This window comes from Nycticebus coucang, chromosome 3 (genome assembly GCF_027406575.1).
Source record: "Nycticebus coucang isolate mNycCou1 chromosome 3, mNycCou1.pri, whole genome shotgun sequence".
NCBI classification, from domain to species: domain Eukaryota; kingdom Metazoa; phylum Chordata; class Mammalia; order Primates; family Lorisidae; genus Nycticebus; species Nycticebus coucang.
In genome coordinates, this window is record NC_069782.1 from 72,989,329 (window position 1) to 73,013,376 (window position 24,048).

The 24,048-nt window shown below is 51.5% G+C and overlaps 1 protein-coding gene across 7 annotated transcripts in view; it reads left to right on the forward strand.

Moving 5' to 3' along the window:
* The window catches only part of MAU2 (MAU2 sister chromatid cohesion factor), a 37,252-nt gene extending 19,400 nt beyond the window's left edge, over positions 1-17,852 (forward strand). For 4 of the 7 annotated variants that reach the window (XM_053585329.1, XM_053585332.1, XM_053585335.1 and 1 more), the window contains 14 exons: positions 1,739-1,766; positions 2,245-2,400; positions 4,417-4,563; positions 4,648-4,738; positions 5,700-5,803; positions 6,615-6,692; positions 7,064-7,129; positions 8,814-8,900; positions 10,063-10,112; positions 10,348-10,425; positions 10,523-10,634; positions 14,608-14,698; positions 15,438-15,565; positions 15,895-17,852. In XM_053585329.1, the coding sequence (XP_053441304.1) occupies positions 1,739-1,766; positions 2,245-2,400; positions 4,417-4,563; positions 4,648-4,738; positions 5,700-5,803; positions 6,615-6,692; positions 7,064-7,129; positions 8,814-8,900; positions 10,063-10,112; positions 10,348-10,425; positions 10,523-10,634; positions 14,608-14,698; positions 15,438-15,565; positions 15,895-15,969 (1,291 nt within the window). In that variant the 3' untranslated portion in view covers positions 15,970-17,852. The remainder of the gene's footprint in view (positions 1-1,738; positions 1,767-2,244; positions 2,401-4,416; positions 4,564-4,647; positions 4,739-5,699; positions 5,804-6,614; positions 6,693-7,063; positions 7,130-8,813; positions 8,901-10,062; positions 10,113-10,347; positions 10,426-10,522; positions 10,635-14,607; positions 14,699-15,437; positions 15,566-15,894) is intronic. The other 3 variants (XM_053585330.1, XM_053585331.1, XM_053585334.1) reach the window with 3 other exon arrangements.
* The last annotated feature ends 6,196 nt before the right edge of the window (positions 17,853-24,048 follow it).

Consider the following 24,048-nt stretch of genomic DNA (forward strand, 5'->3'; position numbering starts at 1 on the left):
GGGCGGACAGCCTGTTGACATATGGTCTGTGCACAGTGGCCTAGGAACAAGTGAGTTTTTGTTTTTTGTTTGTTCGTTTTGTTTTGTTTTGAGACAGAGTCTCACCATGTTGCCCTCCATAGAGTGCTGTGGCATCATAGCTCACAGCAACCTCAAACTCTTGGGCTTAAGCAATTCTCTTGCCCAGCCTCCTGAGTAGCTGAGACTGCAGGTGCCTGCCACAATGCCTGGCTATTTTTTGCTTGCAGTTGTCGTCGTTTAGCAGGCCCAGGCCAGGCTTGAACCTGCCAGCCTCAGTGTATATGGCCGGCGCCCTACCTACTGAGGTATGGGCGCCACCAGCAAGTGATTTTTTTGTGTGACAACATGGAAACCTTAATGTGATGGCTTCTCCCACAGATTTTAAGAATCAGAAGATGAATAGGTAGATCCCTGAGTGTTCACCCCATGAGGTAATAACATGGAACAAACAGCCACTGTGACCTGGAGCACAAGCAGGAGAGCCAAGCTATACGGCACATGTCTCTGCTCTATCCCTTGGACACTATGTAAACTTGACCTTTCTGCCTTGGTCTCCTCGACTATAAAATGAGGAGAGCAGTAAGCACCAAGTTGGTAGGGTGTCAGCCACAGTATACAGGTACTCTGCAAAGGCTGGCAAAGCAGGATTCAGTGTTGACAAAATGGAGCTCCGTGATATTAGGCACAGTGCAATTACAGTGCTCCTAAAAGGAGGGTCCCCATGGCCCACCACCAGCATGCTGCATGTTTCCAGGACTGAGGTAGGACAGGGCCACCCATCTCCCTCCCCCATTACTTTTACTGTTTTCTAAAATTCCCTTGATATGTTTATTTCATGATTTTTCTTGCCAAAGACAGCTGCACATGCTCCTTTAGAAGGTGCAGAAGGTTTGGGCTGTGCCTGTGGCTCAGTGGGTCGGGCACCAGCCCCATATACTGAGAGTGGCGGGTTCAAACCGCCCGGTCAAATTGTAACAAAAAATAGCTGGGCGTTGTGGCAGGCGCCTGTAGTCCCAGCTACTCGGGAGGCTAAGGCAAGAGAATCGCCTAAGCCCAGGAGTTGGAGGTTGCCATGAGCTGTGTGACGCCATGGCACTCTACCGAGGGCGATAAAATGAGACTCTGTCTTTACAAAAAAAAAAAAGAAAAAGAAAGTGCAGAAGGTTTAAGGGAGACTATAGAAGTCAATGGGTGGAGGTGGTGGATGGAGATGAGGCTGCTAATGTACTTGGGGCTTCCCAAGTTCATCCCCTTAACCCAGAAAGAAACTGGTGGGAGCTTGGCCAGGTTTACCAAGTAGGCAGTGAAGAACAAATGGGCCTGAGCCTGCCTGCTTGCCCCTACCCAGTGTAGCCACAGATCCTGAGCCCATGTCTTCTGTGTCAGCAGGACTGAGATTAGAGTGCTATGCCATGCTCCACCCACTTGGAACATGGCACAGCACTCTAATCTCAGTCTCTGAGCACCTGTACATGTCTTCTGAATTTTTTAACCACACTAGTGTGTCTAAACCATGTAAGAAAAGTAAATACGGATAGAAAAGGACAAACTATAGCAGTCTTGTAAATAAAACAAAATTCATTGAGGACTGTTCCATGTCATCCATTTAACTTTCCCCTGAGGAGGTACATTCGGTCCTGTGAGTGTTGGGGTAGCCCAAGTTATCTGGGATGCTCCTGGGCCTTCTACAGCCTAACTCCCTGTCTCTGTTTTCCAGGGCGCTGTTCCTCCTCAGCAAGGGGATGGTAAGTTAAGGCTGAGTGGAGATTTGTGCTGAGGCAGGAGCCTGGTTTGGAGCTGGTGGGGCTAGGATTTCAAGCTGGCTTTGTCCCCCTAGGGCAGTTGTGGTATTCCCTGGGTGGGTGAGCGGGTGGCCCTATGTTCCTGGGAGGGGCTCCCACAAGCCCCATGGCCCAGCTCTTTTTTTTTTTTTTGAGACAAGAGTGTCACTGGGTCACCCTTGGTAGAGTGCTGTGGCGTCACAGCTCACAGCAACCTCAAACTCTTGGGCTTAAGTGAGTCTCTTGCCTCAGCCTCCCAAGTAGCCAGGATGACGGGCGCCTACCACAACGCCCAGCTATTTTTTTTGCTGTAGTGTCATTGTTGTTGAGCAGGCCCAGGCCAGGTTTGAACCTTCCAGCCCTGGTGTATGTGGCCTGCACCCTAGCTGCTGAGCTACAGGTACTGAGCCATGGCCCAGCTCTTGTGCCTTTCCCTCCCCAGTTGTTGCTGATGGAGCGCAAGCTGCAGGAAGTCCACCCACTGCTGACCCTCTGTGGACAGATCGTGGAGAACTGGCAGGGGAACCCCATCCAGAAGGAGTCGCTGCGTGTCTTCTTCCTAGTGCTCCAAGTGACCCACTATCTGGATGCAGGACAGGTGTGTGACACCTCTCATCTCATAGGAGGGCTGCTAGGACGCTGTGGGAGGGCAGAGGCAGCACACAGACAGTGGACCACAGGCAGCAGGGCTGTCATTCCAGCACCAGCACACATACCCATCCTGCTCTAGCACTTCATACTTGCCTAGTGTTCTTATTTCTGTGAGCAGGGTCTGTGCTGGCAGCCCTGCCTCAACTGTGAAAGTAGTGACATGTGGCCTTACACACATTCATTCACTCTTCTTGAGACAGAGCCTCAAGCTGTCGCCTTGGATAGAATGCTGTGGCATCACAGCTGACAGCAACCTCCAACTCCTGGGCTTAAGCGATTCTCTTGCCTTAGCTTCCCAAGTAGTTGGGACTACAGGCGCCAGCCACAACGCCCGGCTATTTATTTATTTATTTATTTATTTATTTATTGTTATAGTTGTCATTGCTGTTTGGCAGGCCTGGGCTGTATTCAAACCTGCCAGCCCTGGTGTATGTGGCTGGTGCCTTAGCCACTTAAGGTACAGGTGCTGAGCCTTTTTTTTGAGACAAGAGTCTCACTATGGGGCGGCGCCTGTGGCTCAGTCGGTAAGGCGCCGGCCCCATATACCGAGGGTGGCGGGTTCAAACCCGGCCCCGGCCAAACTGCAACCAAAAAATAGCCGGGCGTTGTGGTGGGCGCCTGTAGTCCCAGCTACTCGGGAGGCTGAGGCAAGAGAATCGCTTAAGCCCAGGAGTTGGAGGTTGCTGTGAGCTGTGTGATGCCATGGCACTCTACCAAGGGCCATAAAGTGAGACTCTGTCTCTACAAAAAAAAAAAAAAAAAAAAAGAGTCTCACTATGTCACCCTCGGTAAGAGTACCATGGCATCACAGCTCCCACCATCCTCAAACTCTTGGGCTTAAGCAACTCTCTCGCCTCAGCCTCCCAGTAGCTGTGACTACAGGCGCCTGCCAGAACGACCGGCTATTTTTTGTTGTTGTTGCAGTTATCATTGTTGCTTTAGCAGGCCCAGGCCGGGTTCGAACCTGCCAGCCTCAATGTATGTGGCTGGCACCCTACCCACTGAGCTACATGCGCTGCCACACACATTCACTCTTGGAGAATCCAAGAGAGTAAGCCTTACAGGTTCTAGGGTGGTGCTGGGCTCATGGCAGGTGCTCAAGCAGTGTCTTTTTCCAGCCCCCTTGCAACTGTGAGGTTGAGTGGGTAGGGTCTGATTTGACTCGCCATGTCTTGAAACTGGACTCCATAACCCCTGTGTGGATGAGAAGCAAGTGTATTCGAACACCTTGTGCCTCTGCTTGTGTGATTGTCTCAATCATCTCCTCTGTGGGGTGGGGCTGCCTCATCCCGCTCCTACCCACCAAGGTGCTAGAAGGTCACAGGTGGAGCCAGCAGGAGCAAGGGCCCTGGAAGGCACTGAGTAGGCCTCTTAGTAAAGGGCTTCCTGGTTTCTCCCACCCACGCCCACCTTTGCTCATCAGGCCATATGCCAGCTTATTGTGCAGGAATGCAGAGCAGACTGCAGTCACCCATTCTCATGGGGTGATGGGCTGCAGAAATGTCACTTGGGGGCCTGCGGGCAAGACTTCCTGGTGCAAATAGAACAGTCTGTATGAGCCATGACTTCTCCAGGACTCTTGGGGGCCTACAAAGCCACTACCTACCCCTGAGGTGTCCCAGCCCTCCTGCCATCTCCGGGTCTCACTACTAGAAGCCCAAGTGCAGCTCCAACTGGGGTCTGTAGACAGGCCTCTCTTGGGCCGTGGCGTTGCACCCAACACTGGGCAGAAGACCAACCTCAGTCCCACAGACAACCATCTGGCCCACAACCATCTGGTCCTGTCCCATGTCCTGAGAGCCCAGATGATCCATGGGTATGGGGTTGGTGTAGAGCCCTCTCCCAGGAAGGTGGGTGCTCCCAGGAGGAAGAGACAGAAGGGTGGCTGAATTGGAGCTGGCCTATTCCTGAGGGGGGCCTGGCTGCTGGTGGGAGCTTCAGGGTGGCCACCTGCCCCCTGCAGGTGAAGAGTGTGAAGCCGTGCCTGAAGCAGCTGCAGCAGTGCATCCAGACCATCTCCACGCTGCATGATGATGAGATTCTGCCTAGCAACCCCGCTGACCTCTTCCATTGGCTGCCCAAGGAGCACATGTGTGTGCTTGTCTACTTGGTGCGTCCCTGCTGGGTCCTGAGGCCAGGGTGGGCAGGTGGAAAAAGGGCCCCAGTAACCATTGCTGTCTGATCTTGTCACCAGGTAACCGTGATGCACTCCATGCAGGCTGGCTACCTGGAGAAGGCACAGAAGTACACTGACAAGGCCCTCATGCAGCTGGAGAAGCTCAAGAGTAAGTCAAATGTTTGGCCACCTGTGTAGTCACAGTGCCCCCTGCTGGGCAGCCTAGCCAGACACTGCCTATGCTGGGACTGACTTCATGCATTACCTGAGTGGTCCCTGCCTAGGAGGAGTTTCATCATCCCCAGTAGGTAGATGCCAGGATTAGAGCAGTGCAGGTCAGGCCTGGTGTTGGGGAGACACCCCTAATTGGCCAGGGCCCAGGTGATCAGGTGAACCAAGCAGCTGCTTTTGCCAGTTATTATAATATTGTGATGGGGATACACTCATGGTGAGGCCGTGATTGGAACTCAGCCCTCACTTACAAAAGGTCCTTTGGAGGTCATGGGTTCTTTTCAACCACTTACCTATTTAATTCACCCTGTGGGACCAAGCTCCTTGGGCACAAACCCAGAGCCCCGAACATTCTGGCTGATTCAGTGTCCCTGTTAATGTGCCCATGTGCTCCCTCATGAAGGCTGCTGGGGAGAAGTCATCAGAACCAGGAAATCAAAGACTGAGGGGTCAGTATTTCTCTTTCTCTGTGGTAAAGAACCATGCTGTGTGGTTCTGACGTGAGGACAGCAGTTCAGGGCTTTCAAGAATTGGGGCCCCACCCCAGGGTCCCCCAGCCATTCTGCTTAAGACCCTATGACAGGGTCTTGTGATCCAGGGCAACTTCCACATTTCTAGAACCTACCATGTCTAAGTGCTCTTGAGCATTTAGTGGGGTGAAGATGAAAGATAAATCCCTGGGTTCCTTACTTTTAGAACACTCTGGAAATCAATCCCTGATTTCAGCTCTGTCTCTTCACCTGGACCCAGAGATGAGCTCCCTCACACTGAGGGTGCAACAGGGTAGGTGCCAAGCCAGTCTAGCAGGAGACAAGGACAGAGGTCGGGGACAAGGTGGGGCTGGGGTCAGCACCTCCTTTGGTTTCTCCTGTGTGCTTACCCACAACTCTCTTCCACAGTGCTTGACTGCAGCCCCATTCTGTCCTCCTTCCAAGTGATCCTTCTGGAGCACATCATCATGTGCCGGCTCGTCACAGGGCACAAGGCCACAGCACTACAAGAGGTAGGGCTAGCAGGAGCTGCACAGACATCACATGTTGGCAAGATACCCTGTCATGCCATCTTGCAGTCATTCAGCAGTTCACAACCCTGCACGGGCATAACTGATTAGGGAATCTGTTATAAAAACCAATAGGTCAGTAGCGCCTGTGGCTCAGTGAGTAGGGTGTTGGCCCCCTATACCAAGGGTGGCAGGATCGAACCCAGCCCTGGCCAAACTGCAACAACAACAAAAAAAAATAGCTGGGCATTGTGGCGGACGCCTGTAGTCCCAGCTACTTGGGAGGCTGAGGAAAGAGATTCACCTAAGCCCAAGAGCTGGAGGTTGCTGTGAGCTATGATGCCATGGCACTCTACCGAGGGTGACAAAACAAGACTCTGTCTCTTAAAAAAAAAAAATGAAAAAACCAATAGACCCTTTTCCAAAAGCTGGCATGCCCAGGGAATGCTGCAAGTGGTGTTCAGGGATTTGGGATCCTCTGATGATGATCCTCTTATCTCTTACTCTGTCCTGCCCCAGGGTTTGTCACCTCAGGTGTCCACCCTGCTGAGAGGGCAGGGAGGGCCTTGAGTAGGCCAGTAGCTCCTTATAAAAAACACACACATTGGAAAGGGCAGAGAAGGCAGGTAATGGACAAGGGTCCCCATTCATAACAGAGTCAGGACCCTACTTTACCAATAAGGCCAGGACTTTGTACTTCAGTTTGGGAAGGCAGGACATGAGCACACCTGCCAGCTGCGAGATCTCCCCAGTGCTGCTTAAACATCAGATCCCTAGCTACCGGCATGACAACAGGCATGCTGTCTTCCTGCAGATCTCCCAGGTCTGCCAGCTGTGCCAGCAATCTCCCCGGCTCTTCTCCAACCACGCAGCACAGCTGCACACACTGCTGGTGAGTAACCCCACGACAATACTATAGGCAGAATCTGGGGTATTCCCAGTAAAGAATCCCATGAGAGCACCTTAGTCAGGATTCGGAATGTTTCTAGTGAAGAACCCCCAGTAAATAATCATACAACCACCCACCAGGCAGGATCCTGAGTGTTCCCACTGAGCTTTCCTATGACAAGTATTCCATTGAGTTCCAAGCTTAGGTCTGGGGAGGTGGGAATTATCTTTTTTAGTAGCTATCTCCGGAGAGTCACTTGCCATGCTCAACCAGGTGCAACCATGTCACCCCGGGCATGCTATGTGTGGCTCTGATTTGAGCCCTCAGTGGAGGGACCCCCAGGGCCCACCATGAGTGACAGCCCCTTCTTCCAGGGCCTGTATTGTGTCTCTGTCAACTGCATGGACAACGCAGAAGCCCAGTTCACCACAGCCCTGCGGGTAAGGTGCTGGCCCCCTTCACTTCTGGGGGTGGTGGAGGGCAACACTTCTGAGTAAGAATTCGGGCATAGTCTGTGATGAGGACAGCAGCCACATTAGGTCAGCTACTCAAAGCTGTGGTCCAAGAGGGAAGCTCCACAACAGTTAGACTAATTCCGGCATAACAGTGATGTGCTCTTGATCCAGATAAAGGATGACTTTGGGGCAAGAGGGGGGTTCCTGGCCAGTGAGCACCCTTTGACCATTGAATGGGGGCAGTCTCCCATCTGCCGCTCTGGGGTGTTCTACGTGTCTGTGGGTGCTACCTCCTCTGCTGCTGACCTCAGAGATGCACATGCCTTACAGACAGCATGCCTAGCATGCTGCCTCAGTGTCTGCTCCTCTGCCCCCACCCCTCATTCCTCGGGCCCTGGTTGGGTCCTTCCATAGCAGTACCAGGGCCCCTCCAGTCTTGCCACCTCCTCCCCCTCTACTTGCCATAAATGGTTGTTGCTGCTGCTGCTGCTTTGTTCAACATTAAAGTTCCCAAAGTCACACTCCCCAAGGAGTCCTCCCCACCAGGCAGAAGGGAGCTTCACTTCTAATGACCCACCCAGGAAGCAATGAAGCCTGAGTACAAATCCGAACTCACCTGACCCAAAACGTGTACTACTTCTGTGGTCCCACAACAAATGTCCCCACCCTTGCTACATCTCAGAGCATCTTTGCTTGGTTCAGAAGAGCCTTTGGGCTTCCTTGGCCCATGCCAGCGTTCTCAGGTAGCGTCTGTACCTCCTGGGCTCCCTCAGCCTCTTGCCCAGCCTTACTGAGAACCAGGATCTAGGCTGTGCTTGAGCCGTTTAGATTGGTGCCTCTCTTGACTGTTCTTATTACTCATGACCACAATCCATATATCACTGGTCATTGGCAGTATTTCTGGGCTCTGACACAGCGTAACCTACCTTTAGGACAGAACATGTGCCCACTAGAGTGACAATTCCCCACCCTGCCCCCCGCCCCAGCCCAGAAAGAATGGTCCTCACAGGACTGGCCTCTGTCTCTTTGTACATGTGCAGCTGGATCCCAGAGGTTACTGGCTATGGCATAGAGGAAGGGCCATCAGGTCTCAGTCTTGAGAGAGAGCAGAAAATAGACCCAAACACAGCGCATTCTGAGGAAGGGCTGGTTACCCTTTTTTGTTGTTTTTTGTTTGTTTGTTGTTTTGTTTTTGTTTTTTTGAGACAGAGTCTTACTTTGTCGCCCTCAATAGAGTGCCGTGGTGTCACAGTTCATAGCAGCCTCAAACTCTTGGGCTTAAGCAATTCTCTTGCCTCAGCCTTCCAAGTAGCTGGGACTACAGGCACCTGCCACAACACCCAGCTATTTTTTGTTGCAGTTGTCACTGTTGTTCAGCTGGCCTGGGCTGGGTTTGAACCACCAGCCTTGGTGCATGTGGCTGGCTACAAGCGCCAAGCCCTTTTCTAACTGTCCCATAAAGTGGACTATGGTTTTGTAATGGAAAGAATATTAACAGTTGTGTTACCCGGGTTTAGGAGGTGAATAGGATGTGCCTGAAACGAAAAAAGAAAACAAAAATTATTTCCAAAAAAAGACAAATTATGCCATGGAGCTTTTGAGTGGCTCTGACACCAGCAAGGCAATCCCAGTGTGATGTGGCCTCCTAACGTCCCTGTCTCCCTTCCAGCTCACGAACCACCAAGAGCTGTGGGCCTTCATCGTGACCAACCTGGCAAGTGTGTATATACGGGAAGGAAATAGACACCAAGAGGTAGTAGGTGACATGCTTCATGTTTGGTATCCTTTCTCTCCATTCTCCTTTTATTTGGGGTTCAGTGGGGGCTGTCTCGGGCACTAGGATATCTCAGCAAACCCTAGCACATTCACCCTTTGACAAGGGGGTTAGTACCCCACACAGATGCACACATAGCAAAGGCCTGGAGGTATATCAGCAGGCAAGGCTAGAGAGAGGCTAGATTTGGGGCAGAAACATTCCTACAGCCATAGACTACTACTCCCTATTGAACAGGAGCCAAGCTTTACTGAATCCCACAGGAAAAAAAAATCTACTATCTTGTAGCCTCTCTGCTGTAGACTATTGGCCAGCCCTTGGGTTTAGTCTTGAGGGGCAGTCAAATGTACCTTGCCCCTGGGTTGTCCGGATGCCACTCTCGGGGCTGAGGATACCCAGGGCTATCCTCACAGGCCATATGTCCTGAACTTGGCTTCTGAGTTAACAGTTGCAAAAGGGTCAAGATCCTCCTGCAGTCCTGCTCAGCCCTGAGATCCACTCCCCAGACCTGGGAGTCAGCCTCTACCTGTACAGCCTTTATTCTAGTTCAGTTGCCCTTTGGCTTTTGTTTAACCCCCATACTCCTCCTGGGTTGTGACTCAGATACACAGGGAAATTCATGCTCCCAGGGCCTACATGGACCAGCCTGCCATCCTTCCTGCTTACTGTCCAGTGCCCCCTCACCTGCTATAGGGCCGAGTGGCACAAGGCAGGGTAGGCTAAGGGCGTGAGGACCCCACCCCAGGCTCTTCACAACACAGGAGGAGTATGGGGGGGCTCTTGCTGGTCAGTCACTGGGCCTTAGTGTCCATGGAGGCCGCCCCATGGGGGTAAAGAAGGCCCTGTACTGAGATCCATCCCCCAGGCAGGGGTGGGCTGAGCCCAGGAAGAGGGATTTAGGCCCTCAGAGTAAGTCTCAGGGAGTTGCAGGCAGCCGTAGGTACCTCAGTTGTAGCACATTCCAGCTGACCTTTCATTTTATATGAAATGCAGCATGTAGGCGGTGCCTGTGGCTTAAAGGAGTAGGGTGCTGGCCCTGTATACCGGAGGTGGTGGGTTCAAACCCAGCCCCAGCCAAAAACTGTAAAAGGAAAAAAAAAAAAAGAAATGCAGCATGGTCTTAACTAACATTTTCTCCCCACAGTTGTATAGTTTGTTGGAGAGGATAAACCCAGACCACAGCTTCCCTGTCAGGTGAGCAGCCGTAGGTGCCATTTCATGGATCATCTCAAGCTCCCTCTGCTCTGTGGATGACATGAGCTCCTTTGGGGCCCGAAACCCCTCCCCACCCCACCCCCTGCTTTGCTCCTCTCCTCCCAGATATTCTACAGTGGGGGCTTTCATAGATTGCTCCACATACTATCTTTTTGTAAACTTTCTTCTTTCTCAAAAACCCCACCCTGACATGAGCCTCCGTTGTCTCTCCCAGCTCACATTGCCTCCGAGCAGCGGCTTTCTACGTTCGAGGACTCTTCTCTTTCTTCCAGGGACGCTACAATGAAGCCAAGTGAGTGCTGGGCAGGGGGCAGCAGATGGGCAGATTGTCCACAGAGTTGCTCTGTCCATCCCACAGCCAGGACATCAGTGTCTGTGTTCATGTGTAGACGATTTCTACGAGAAACTCTGAAGATGTCCAATGCGGAGGACCTAAACCGGCTCACAGCCTGCTCCCTCGTTCTCCTGGGCCACATCTTCTATGTGCTAGGGAACCACAGGGTGAGTGCCCGGGCCTGGGCTTCCTCCCTTGGCTCCTGCTTGGCTTGACCTGGGAGGCTTGTTAAGGGGAGGGAGGGAGCTTGGCACCCATCGGGGTGCGAGCATAGGGCAGATGATAGGCCCAAGAGATGATTGCCCAACATTGATCTGGCACAGCCAAGTCTCAGTGGAGCCTGAGCCAGTGGGTCTGACAGCAGTTCATCCCCAGCACACACAGGCAGCTGGTCCTGTGAGGGCTGGTCCTCTCCAGGCCAGCTGGTTTCTCCTGGTATTGGCAATAAATAAAAGAACATATCTTCCCATATTATGATACATGACATGTTCACAATAAAAAGGTTGAGAAGCACAAGAAAAAAGAATTGCATATCCTTTTTTTTGAGCCAGAGTCTCACTTTGTCTCCCCTGCTAGAGTGCTCTGGTGTCGTAGCTGACAGCAACTTCATACTCTTGGGCTCAAGCAATTCTCTTGCCTCAGCCTGAGTAGCTGGGACTACAGATGCCTGCCACAATTCCTGGCTATTTTTAGAGATGGGGTCTCGCTTTAGCTCAGTCTGGTTTCGAACCTGTTAGCTGAGGCAATCTGCATATCTTGGCCTCCCAAAGTGTTGAGATTACAGGCATGAGACACCATGCCCAGCCTATATATCCTTTGTCATGGAGCCCTTCCCACTGCCTGCCCCCTTACATGTAAAGGTTTTTTCTGCTAATTTCATATCTTGCATTTTCTCCGTAACACTGTACCAGGATTTTTTTTTTTTTAATGGCAGCAAGTGTTGTTTTATTTTTCTTTGTTTGTTTTTAGTTTTTTGAGACAGAGTCTCACTTTGTCGCCCTTGGTAGATTGCTATGGCATCATCACTTACAGCAACCTCAAACTCTTGGACTCAAGTGATCTTCTTGCCTCAGTTTTTCATTTTTAGTAGAGATAAGGTCTCACTCGTGTTCAGGCTGGTCTCGAACTCATGAGCTCAAGCGATCCACTCACATCTTCCTCCCAGAGTTCTAGGATTACAGGTGTGAGACACTGCACCTGGCTGGCAGCAAGTGTAGCCCTCACTTGAGCTATTTCCACGGGACAGATAAGGCAGGGCTCATGTCTTGGCCTATAAAGTTTCATCTGATCAAGCCCTAAGGCTCCCTCTCAGTAGGCCCTCTTAACAACCCTGGCACACCCCTGTCGCTATGACTGCTGAGAGATACCACCACCCTGAAAGAAGAGGACAAGGTCTCGATTTATCCTTCTAAGTGTAACTACACTCCTCTAGAACATCCTGTTACCCTGCCCCTTAGCCTCAGAAGGCAATGTGTCCCTACTGGGCGGTACAAGTAGCCCAAGTGGTGTCAAAAAGCTCATTAGCTGTGGCCTTGCCAAGTGTGAGCTACCACCTCCTGTCCCCATGTGGCAGCTATGATTATCCCTTTTGCCATATGGGGATATTTAGGTCACATAGCCCCAGACTGCACCCCCAGGACTAGAACACAGAACTCACTGGTTCTTATTTATCTAGAAGCCCCTGGAAGCCACCTTGAGGCAGGGAGGGTGTAGCAGCTCTACCAGTGATGTTGGGGGCATCTTACATACCTTATTTGGGAACCCCCCCACTGCCCTCTGTGTGGCTGGAACCATGTGAGTGACATGGGGGCTCCCAAGAGTCCTCTGGCTCAGATCCTGGCCTCAGATGACTCTTAAGTGTGGGTGAGACACAGCCAAGCCAGGCCATTTTTTTTTTTAAGAGGATATATTCTTTTTTTTTTTAGATGCAGAGTCTCACTTTATCGCCCTCGGTAGAATGCCGTGGCATCACACCTCACAGCAACCTCCAACTCTTGGGCTTAGGTGATTCTCTTGCCTCAGCCTCCCTAGTAGCTGGGACTACAGGCACCTGCCAGAACGCCCAGCTATTTTTTTGTTGCAGTTTGGCTGGGGCCGGCTTCAAACCCCCACCCTCGGTATATGGGACCCTCACCCTACCCACTGAGCCACAGGCGCTGCCCAAGCAGATATTTTCCCATTTGTAAAGGCTGAGGGGTGTCCAGTGAGGCAGCAGCGTTGGGGATCTGCTTAGTGGAGGTTCACCCAGGGTGAGATCAGCCAGGAATGGCCTGGCACAGATACAGCCATCACTGTGGCCAGAGCATGAGTGCCTGAGCAGAAGGCCACGTGGCTAAGACAGGCTCAGGAAGCTCAGGAGGACAGCAAAGCCTTCAAGGCCCTGCCTGGGCCTAGTAGGCTAGAGAATGCACAGACATGGGACACCTCTCAGGATCCCCCAAATCTTCAAAACCAGATTCTGGCTGGGTGCAGTGGCTCACACCTGTAATCCTCGCATTTAGAAGTCTGAGCTGGGGGCGGCGCCTGTGGCTCAGTGAGTAGGGCGCCGTATGCCGAGGGTGGCGGGTTCGGACCCAGCCCCGGCCAAACTGCAACAGAAAAATAGCCGGGCGTTGTGGCGCGCTCCTGTAGTCCCAGCTGCTCGGGAGGTTGAGGCAAGAGAATCGCATAAGCCCAAGAGTTAGAGGTTGCTGTGAGCCGTGTGACGCCACGGCACTCTACCCGAGGGTGGTACGGTGAGACTGTCTCTACAAAAAAAAAAGAAGTCTGAGCTGGTAGCCGGGCGTTGTGGCAGGCGCTTGTAGTCCCAGCTACTCGGGAGGCTGAGGCAAGAGAATCGCTTAAGCCCAGGAGTTGGAGGTTGCTGTGAGCTGTGTGAGGCCACGGCACTCTACTGAGGGCCATAAAGTGAGACTGTGTCTCTACAAAAAAAAAAAAAAAAAAGAAGTCTGAGCTGGGAGGATCACTTGAAGTCAGGAGTTTGAGAACCAGTCTGAGCAAAGCATGACCCATCTGTACTAAAAAAAGAAAAATTAGCTGGGCATGGTGATGTGCACCTGTTGTCTCAGCTCTAGAGGCTGAGGCAGGAGGATTGCTTAAGCCCAGGAGTTTTGGGCGGCGCCTGTGGCTCAAGGAGTAGGGTGCCAGTCCCATATGCCGGAGGTGGTGGGTTCAAATCCAGCCCCAGCCAAAAAAAAAAAAAAAAGCCCAGGAGTTTGAGGTTGCAGTTGGCTATGATGGTGCCACTGTACTGCAGCCTGGGTGACAGAGCAAGACCCTGCTCAAAAAAAAAGATTCTATGGGTCACTGCCAGATAATATTGAGGGAGCCTGTCTAGGAAAGCAGAGAGAGGACAACTCCTCCCCTGAGCTTTCAGGCAGAAGTCCGCAAATCTGAGTTTCAGAAGGGAGAGCCCTGAGACCTACCTGGTGCTCACCTTCGAGGTGCAGCCATGAGGCAGTGTCAAGTTGTTGGGTTTTTTACATTTCTAAGGTAGAATATCTGCAGGATGGCATGGCACATGCCTGTGATCCCAGCATTTTGAGAGCCCAAGGTAGGAGGATTGCTTGAAGCCAGGAGTTTGAGGCTGCAGTGATGATGGCACCTCTGCACTTGAACCTGGGTGACAGCGTTCGACCCTGTCTCTAAAAATAAATGGTTGTGCTCAAGCTAGCTCTTAGGAATTGTTTTAAGGATTTTTATGTCTGAGCAATATGACAAGTGTTCCCCAGTTGGGAGCCACCACAAAGGGAATTCTCCTAGCCTCACCCTGAACCTGACATCCAGGTTGGCAGGGCACTCAGTCCTTGGCACATGCAGAACAGCACTGACAGTCACCTTACAGGCTATACAGCACAAACTCCTGTCTGCTGCCTCTAAGCCCTCATTATGGAGAGAGGGACAAGTGTTTTTGCAGCCCCTGATGGCTGTGCACTGGGCTCCTCCAGCCATATGCTGAAGACACTGGGGCTCCAGGTTGGGGAGTAGGGGAGCAGTACTGTGCAGTCATGTGTTAGACAATCGGGAATGGAGGATTCATATGTCCTGACACTGCCAGATCCCCATGTGTCTGCAGTGGCCTCCCGCAAGAGCCAACTGTTGTGTAGAAAACACCAGACCTCCTGTCTCCTTGTTTGACAGGAGAGTAATAACATGGTGGTGCCTGCCATGCAACTGGCCAGCAAGATTCCAGACATGTCAGTGCAGTTGTGGTCATCGGCCTTGCTGAGAGGTGAGTGTAACAGCTTCCCCTCCTCCTTGACCCTGGAGGTCAGCCTGCTCAACCTCAGCTAAGACTGGGGCCTCAGTGGACCATGGCCCTGGTTCTAGTGTGGATAGAGGGTACTCCTCCAGGAGGCCCTGTTTGAGTGGACACTGGGCCCATTCATGCCATCTACAGGGTCTGATTCAATCTGCACAGGACCCAGAGGCTGGATTAACATCTGGTAGGCTTATGCTGTGAGCCCTGGTGCTCTCAGCCTTGATTTCTTCCCCTAAAGGCAGATAGTGGTCATCCTCGGACAAGACCAGTCAGGGTGCTCTGGGTATAGCGCAGGCATCAGTCAGTGTAGTTATCATAGCTCTTATTTTCAGACTAGGAAACAGGTCCAGAGATTTCCCCAGTGCTCTGGGAAGAGGGAGGGGCAGTGGCTTGTCAGGGCTGCTTCCTCAGGAATGGGCATCGGGAACCCTGCCCACAGCAAACTCCTGTGCACCCAGGGGCTGGCTGGAGGCTCCCCGGGACAGCTGGTGAGGAGCCCAGCATTGGGCCTTCTGATGCTGCCCTGTGAGAGTGGCTGGCACATGAGCTTTGCCACCCCAGCACAGAGCTCAGGGCAGATGATGTGCCAGGCACCCAAAGATCCACTGGTAGAGCCAGAGGTTGATCTTAGGCCTCTACCTACACCCAATTAGGGGGTATAGGCAGTGGCAGGGCAAGACATGTTCCTGGGATACTGTCTTGCCCTCAGACCTGAATAAGGCCTGTGGAAATGCCATGGATGCCCACGAAGCTGCCCAGATGCATCAGAACTTCTCGCAGCAGCTGCTCCAAGACCACATCGAGGCCTGCAGCCTTCCCGAACACAACCTCATCACGGTATGGGCATGGGTATGCAGGGGACAGGACGGGGGAGCCTGTGGGTGTAGCCCACCCTACCTGGAGGGGAAGGGCACACATGGCTTTATTTCTCTCTGTCCAACAAACCCTAACCCAGCCTCAGGAGCTCCCTCTTTTGTGGGAAACAGCCACAGGCACCCTCATCCAAGCAGGTGATTCAGGGTACCTTTTGGGAGCCTATTAGACTCAGGTGTACAGGACACAGGGGCCCTGCTGAGTAACTACCCTAAGGAGAACAGCATTCCAGGCTCTCTGTCTTTGGGAGTAGCTGGTGGTACCTCATTGTGTATGTCCTCTCCTTCCTGCAGTGGACAGATGGCCCACCCCCAGTGCAGTTTCAAGCTCAGAATGGACCAAACACCAGCCTTGCCAGTCTCCTATGAGGATCCCGGAAGGGCTACCCAGCATCTCAAGGCCTTACATGTCTCCATCTTCTACCCAGATGGCACTTGAGCCTTGAGCTTTCCCCAAAAGTGTGCTTCCTTTCCTCCTGTCCCTAGAACTTCCAAGTCCTGGGGAGTGTGTGAGCCCAGTTCCTGCCCTCCCTGGAGGGTGCAGCTGGCCATTCCCACCTTGTGCCAAGACCCTGGTGCAGAGGCCTACAGGTGGGACATTGGAGCTGACTCTCCAGAGCCATCCTTTGAAGTGAACTTCACCTGTCAGTCCACTTCCACATCTGAGTCACACCTGCCAGGGCGCTTGTCTGGGGTACAGGCCTCATCCTGTGTGCCAGGTGGGCCATACCTCAGGGCCATCATCCCCTGACTCCCATTACCTGGGCCTTGATGCAAGGCAAGGGCCAGCATGTTTCCTCTACTCAAAGCAGTTTCCAGAGTATAAAGGCAAGACACCAGTTTCTGGCCCAAATCTAGAAAAAAAGAAGTGATGGCCCACATGTGGGACAAAGCTGACATCCCAGCACTTTTCCCAGCTTGCCTTTCTCTCCAGTACCAGAACCTCTGGTCAGGGGCCCTTGGGGATGGATGAACTCATCTTCTAAACATCTGCTCCTTGACTGGATTCACTATCCTGCCATGGGAGGTTGTGTGATTATAAATACCAGTATTGGGGGGATGTGAGGTTAATAGAGCTGAGACCAATTATTTGTGCCAGCCACCTCCCCCCATCGTGTGGCTGCTGAGGGCAAGCAGCAGTAAGAGAAGGGCATCTTGCCCAAATTTAAGATCATCTCCTCACTTGGATATAGAGCACAGGCTCCCCTCAGACCTGGAGCAAAGAGGCCTTTTTCCTAGCAGGTCTGCAGCTTCCTGTACAAAGGATGTCTGTGGGCAGCAGCTCAGGCTCCTTGTCTCCTACCTTCCTCTCAGGAGAGAGGAACACACCTCCCTACCTCCCCTGCTAGGACTCTGGAGGGACAGTGTTAAAACCTATTCCCCAAGCCAGGCCCCAGGGAGCCTCTGTTGGGCCCAAAGATCAGTGCTTGGTTTTATGCTCTTGGATAATCAAGAGAGGTGACAGTGGTGTTGGGAATGGTGGCAGCTAGTATCAGCAATCAAGACATCACCTTCTCCAGCTTCTGGCACCTGGGAACATCTCCCTACTGCAGGGTGGTGGTGGTGGGATCTCTCTGGGCAAGGTAGATAAGTTGTCTAATGCCTTGTTACCATGGCACTGTAAAGGCTACTTCTCAGAGTGTTGGTGCCTGTCACTGAAGTGATGTTAGGCTTGCTCAGGGCTCTGAGGCCTGGGCATGCCTCAGCCACAAGCAGGCCACCAACAGGTCCCATTCTCACTGGGCCACTGCCTGACATCTAGGTCACCAGGGAGAGCCAGCCCCTGCCCTATGCTGCCCTGAAACCCTTGTCCCCTCAGCCAACACCCCCAGACCCTTGAGGCCAATAGAAGAGGCCCTGATTGACAAGCTGTCCCCATAAGGTCTTCCTCCTGAGCCATATCCTCTGCTTGCTCCACCTCGAAGGAGCCCCCAGGTCCTCCCCTCCACCACTGAGATGGCACCCCTGTATCTCTACAATCTACTCCTGTCAGCTTGCACCCCACAGTGTCCAACCTCTCCAGACCCATATTCACTCAATCACATTGTACATCATGTTTGTCTCTGCCTATTTATTTAAGCTTTGCTTTGCTTTATCTAGGGCGTTTTATATGTAGAGCAATTGGAAAAAGAACCTCAGAACTTAACATTTGTCTCGATATTGAAGTGCTTTTTTTGACCACCTTGTTATCTATGTATATGTAAAGTTAAGGATGAGATCTTCAAGTTTACAATTAAAAACTCAGTACTCAATGTTTAATATTCTGCTTGAAATTTGTGGAAGCCAAATGGGTGTGTGTGTGTGTGTGCGCACACAAGTTTTTATAGCAGATGTGATTACATAAAGTATCTTCCTGTGAGTCTATAGTCAGTGCCTCACAATGTCTCATTCAATACCGAGAATGGAAGGCAGGCAGCAACCTCCCGAGGAGACATCACACACAGTGTCCTATAGCTAAGTGTTCAGGAAAAACGAAAACTCCAGACCTTTCGATGCACAGGGGCAAAGAAGTAGCAGAAAGGGTTCTGGGGCAGTGCCTGTGGCTCAAAGGAGTAGGGCGCCAGCCCCATATGCTGGAGGTGGCGGGTTCAAGCCCAGCCCCAGCCAAAAACAGCAAAAAAAAAGAAAGGTTCTGCTGGGGCTTGGCACCCATAGCTCAGTGAGTAGGGCCCCAGCCCAGCCTGGGCCTGGTAAACAGCAATGACAACTGCAACCAAAAAATAGCAGGACGTTGTGGCAGGTGCCTGTAGTCCTAGCTACTTGGGAGGCTGAGGCAAGAGAATCACTTAAGCTCAAGAGTTTGAGGTTGCTGTGAACTGTAACGCTACAGCACTCTGCTGAGAATGACATAGACTCTGTCTCAAAAAAAAAAGAGGGTCTGTTGGCAGATAAATTGCTGACTGAAAGCTGGTCAGACCCCCAAGCTCACATCCTACTTGGTCCTGTGGCATGCAGGTTGGAGGTCTGGCCCAGGAGGCCAGGCATGGCAGGGAGCAAGGCTTCTGGGTCCCCTTGTGAAAACAGCTGCCTCCCGCTTTCTGCAGTCACCCATCAATGAGGCAAGGGTCCTCTCCCTGGGGTAAGCACTCCCAGCCCCTGGGTTCACGTTCATTTAATGTGAACACAGGGAATTTGGAATCACAGCACCTAAATAAGTTGGTTGTGTTGTCTCTGTTATTAACAAGTACATTTGGTGGGGCAGCGCCTGTGGCTCAAAGGGATAGGCGCCAGTCCCATATGCTGGAGGTGGTGGGTTCAAACCCAGCCTCAGCCAAAAACCACACACACACACACAAAAAAAAAAAAAGTACATTTGGTGGCTTGATGCCTGTAGCTCAAGCAGCTAGGGCACCAGCCACATGCACTGGAGCTGGCAGGTTCGAATCCAGCCCAGGCCTGCCAAATAACTATATGATAACTATAACCAAAAAATCAGCCAGGCATTGTGGTGGTTGCCTGTGGTCCCAGATACTTGGGAGGCTGAGGCAAGAGGATTGCTTGAGTGAGTACATTTGACGTAGTATCTTTTAATGGTTTTGTAATATCTTTTTTTTTTTTTTTTTTTTTTTTGTAGAGACAGAGTCTCACTTTATCACCCTCGGTAGAGCGCAATGGCATCACACAGCTCACAGCAACCTCCAACTCCTGGGCTCAAGCGATTCTCCTGCCTCAGCCTCCCGAGTAGCTGGGACTACAGGCGCCTGCCACAACGCCCAGCCATTTTTTGGGTTCAGCCGGGGCCAGGCTTGAACCCGCCACCCTCGGTATATGGGGCCGGTGCCCTACCGACTGAGCCACAGGCGCCGCCCGGTTTTGTAATATCTTTTGTTGTTGTTGTTGTTGTTGCAGTTTGGCCGGGGCTGGGTTTGAACCCACCACCCTCGGCATATGGGGCTGGCGCCGTACTCACTGAGCCACAGGCACCACCCCCGGTTTTGTAATATCTTAACAGTTTTAGCAACCTATGACTTTTAAGCTGGTGCTTTTTTTTTTTTTTTTTTTTTTGAGACAGACTCTCACTATGTTGCCCTCGGTAGAGTGCTATGGCGTCACAGCTCACAGCAAGGTCAAACTCTTGGACTCAAGTGATTCTCTTGTCTCAGCCTCCCAAGTAGCTGGGACTACAGGCACCCACCATAACCCCCGGCTATTTTTTGTTACAGTAGTCATTGTTGGTTAGCAGCCCAGGTAGGGTTCGAACTCGCCACCTTCAGTGTATGTGGTTGGTGCCGTAAGCACTATGCTACAGGCACCGAGCCCAGCTGGTGCTTTTAATTAGGAAAAAAACTTTTTTGTAAATACAAAACATTGTTTAAAAGACATAACCATAGGCTTGGTGCCTATAGCTCAGTGGTTAGGGTGCCAGCCACATGCACCAGGGCTGGTGGGTTTGAACCTGGCCAGGGCCTGCTAAACAACAATGACAACAATAACAAAAAATAGTTGGGTATTGTGGCAGGTGCCTGTAGTCCCAGCTACTGGGAGGCTGAGGCAAGAGAATCACTTAAGCCTAGGAGTTTGAGGTTGCTGTGAGCTGTGACGGCACAGCACTCTACCAAGGGCAACAGTGAGTCTCTGTCCCAAAAAAAAAAAAAAAAAGACATAACCATAGAACACAGCTTCCTTTTTGTAGATTTCTTTTCTATATATTTAAAGTAAAATTAACTTATAGGAACCACTTGCTTTGTCTTTGTTGTTTCATCTGCCATTCCCCCCATGAGCCATCCCAGAGATGACTGCCACCCTCTCTGCTCAGCCAGTGGGGCCTCCTCTTTTTGGCAGGCTGTGGGGTCTTCATCTGACAGAGCATGAGGATGCAGTGCTCCATATCCCGAACTGGGTGACCTGATGAAAGCATGAGTCTTTGTCTCCCTTTATTGAAAATGGACTAGCCCCGGGGCGGCGCCTGTGGCTCAGTGAGTAGGGTGCTGGCCCCATATGCCGAGGGTGGCGGGTTCGGACCCAGCCCCTGCCAAACTGCAACAGAAAAATAGCCGGGCGTTGTGGCGCGCTCCTGTAGTCCCAGCTGCTCGGGAGGCTGAGGCAAGAGAATCGTGTAAGCCCAAGAGTTAGAGGTTGCTGTGAGCCGTGTGACGCCACGGCACTCTACCCGAGGGCGGTACAGTGAGACTCTGTCTCTACAAAAAAAAAAAAAAAAGAAAGAAAATGGACTAGCCCCACCAGGAGGGGAGGAACCTCTTGCTTTAACTTCTTGGTGCCGCTGCTGGCCTTCCCATAGGCAGAGTTGCTGCCACACTTGGGAGTCCTTGTGGTCTCTGTGTTCTTTTTTTTTTTTGAGACAGAATCTCACTCTATTGCCCAGGTAAGAATGCTGTGTGTTGGCGGCACCTGTGGCTCAAAGGGGTAGGGCACCGGTCCCATGTGCTGGAGGTGGCAGGTTCAAATCCAGCTCTAGCCAAAAACCACAAAAAAAAAAAAAGGAATGCTGTGTGTCACCCTAGCTCTCAGCAACTTCAAACTCCTGGTTTCAGGTGATCCTCCTGCCTCAGCTTCCTGAGTAGCTGGGACTATAAGACATCTGCCGCAACACTCAGCTAATTTTTTGTATCATTATTATTATTATTATTTTTTTTTTTTGTAGAGACAGAGTCTCACTGTACCGCCCTCGGTAGAGTGCCGTCGTGTCACACGGCTCACAGCAACCTCTAACTCTTGGGCTTACGCGATTCTCTTGCCTCAGCCTCCCGAGCAGCTGGGACTACAGGCACCTGCCACAACACCCGGCTATTTTTTGTTGCAGTTTGGCGGGGCTGGGTTTGAACCCACCACCCTCGGTATATGGGGCCGGCACCCTACTCACTGAGCCACAGGCACCGCCCTAAGCGATTCTCTTGCCTCAGCCTCCCGAGTAGCTGGGACTACAGGCTCCCGCCACAACGCCCGGCTATTTTTTGATTGCAGTTTGGCAGGGACCAGGTTTGAACCCGCCACCCTCGGTATATAGGGCCGGCGCCCTACCAACTGAGCCACAGGCGCTGCCCTGTTTCATTGTGTTTTCTGAGGTGAAATTTACACAACATAAAATTAACTGTTAAAGTGAACAGTGACATTCAGTACAACCTTTACTTTTAGTTCCAGAACATTTTTGATCCCCCCAAAAGGAAACCCCATACCCATTAGAAGTCACTCCCCATTCCCCTTCCCCCATCCCTTGGCAGCCACTAATCTGCTTCCTGTCTCTATGAGATTTGCCTGTTCTGGACATTTCATATCAGTGTAATTACACACATTCTGGGTTGTTTTTTTTTTTGAGATGGAGTTTCACCCTGTTACCCTGGGTAGAGTGCCGTGGCATACCTCACAGCAACCTCAATCTCTTGGACTTAGGCAATCTTCTTGCCTCAGCCTCACCAGTGGCAAGGCGCCCACCATGACATCAGTCTAGTTTTTCTATTTTTAGTAGCGATGTGGGCTTGCTATTACACAAGCTGGTCTCAAACTCCTGAGCTCAGGCCATCTACCCTCCTCAACCTCCCAAAGTGCTAGGATTATAAACTTGAGCCACCACACCTGGTCACTTTGTGAACTTTTTATGTCTGGCTTCCACTCTGCATCATTTTTTAAGGTTTATTCATATTGTAGTGTGGATCAGACCTTCATTCATTTTTCTTTTTTCTTTTTTTTTGAGACAGAGTCTTACTATGTCACCCTTGGTAGAGTGCCATGGTGTCACAGCTCACAGCAACCTCCAACTCTTGAGCTTAAGCGATTCTCTTGCCTTAGCCTCCCAAGTAGCTAGGACTACAGGTGCCTGCCACAACGCCTGGCCATTCTTGTTGTTGTTGTTGTTGCAGTTGTAATTGTTTAGCCAGCCTAGGCCGGGTTAGAACTCACTAGCCTTGGCGCATGTGGCTGGCGCCATAACCACTGTGCTACAGATGCTGAGCCCATTTTTATTTCTTCTTTCTTTTTCTTGCTTACAATACTTTGAGTTGCTGTTTTAAGTGCTATGGCTAAATAGGCTGAGTAATATCCCGTTGCATGCGTGGACCGCATTTTGTTTATCCATTCATCCACTGATAGACATTTGGGTTGTAGACCCCTTGTGGTGGCTATAAACAGTGTGGCTCTGAACTTGGCCTGTGCTGGATTTTTTTGTTGCTGTTATTTGAACATGTCTTGTCTTTTCTTTTCCTTTTTTTTTTTTGAGACAGAGTCTCCCTTTGTCGCCCTTGGTAGAGTGCTGTGGCATCACAGCTCACAGCAACCTCCAGCTCCTGGGCTTAAGCAAGTCTCTTGCCTCAGCCTCCCGAGTAGCTGGGACTACAGGCCCTGCCACAACGCCCAGCTATTTTTTTGTTTTCAGTAGGCTGGGCTGGGTTTGAACCCACCAGCCCTGGTGCATGTGGTCAGCATCTTACCAACTGAGCTACGGGCACTGCCTGAACATGTGTTTTCAATTCCCTTGGGTTTGCCAGTATCTTTAATATGTGTCAATGGGTCTAGGCAGCTACTCCCCCTCCAAGCACACAGCCTGTGTTACAGCCCTTGTGTTCCTTTCATGAATGTGCCATGCACCAAGGTGCCACATCATGGACCCACTGACCACCTCTAGGCCTGGCCCCAAGGGGCTCCTGTGGACTAAGGTCCTTGGGTGAATCTCTGGCCACTGGATGTATGACTGTTTGATTCCCAGCATGGTAACCCTGCCACTTCCATCAGTACCTGGCTGGTCTCCCTCTCTACCAACTCAACATCAAGTGTCCTTTTCACTCAATAGCAGATTCTGCTCATCCCTAGTGTCAGCCTAAATGTCATTTCCTCCAAACAGGTGGGAAGGGCCATCATTTGCCCCTCCTATATCACCCACCTCTGCATGGGAATTGCATCCTGAGTTCTTACTTGACCAGAGCACAGTGTGTAAAGCCCACCATGGGACAAACGACACTGTCAATAGACAAGTTGCCCCCACCTGGGAGGTGTGGCCAGCAGCCCCATCCTGAGTTGGCTGGTATTTTACACAAAGTAAGCCTAGACACAAGCAGTCACCTCAGCCTGGACTCCCAGCTGGCCAGGGCCACCTGGTGCCTCCTGAAAAGTCATGTCTGGGTAGGCTATGCCCTGTGCTGCCTCTGTGGAAGTGACCTTCCCCTATCAGCAGCATCCATGTCCATCTTGCCTGTGTTGTCCAGCAAAAACAGCTTCCAAAATTCAGCACACAAGGGAATATTCTGATGGAAATCCTCCTAGCAGCTACCTCATAGTCTATCTCCATCTGTCTGGGCTGCTATAATAATGTACCACAGACTGGGTAGCTTGTAAATAACAAATATTTATTTCTTGAGGCTGGGCATGGTGGCTCACACCTATAATACCAGCACTCTGAGAGGCCAAGGCTGGTGGATTGCCTCAGCTCAGGAGTTGGAGACCAGCCTGAGCAAGAGTGAGACGTCCGTCTCTAAAAACTACTCTGGCATTGTGGAGGAC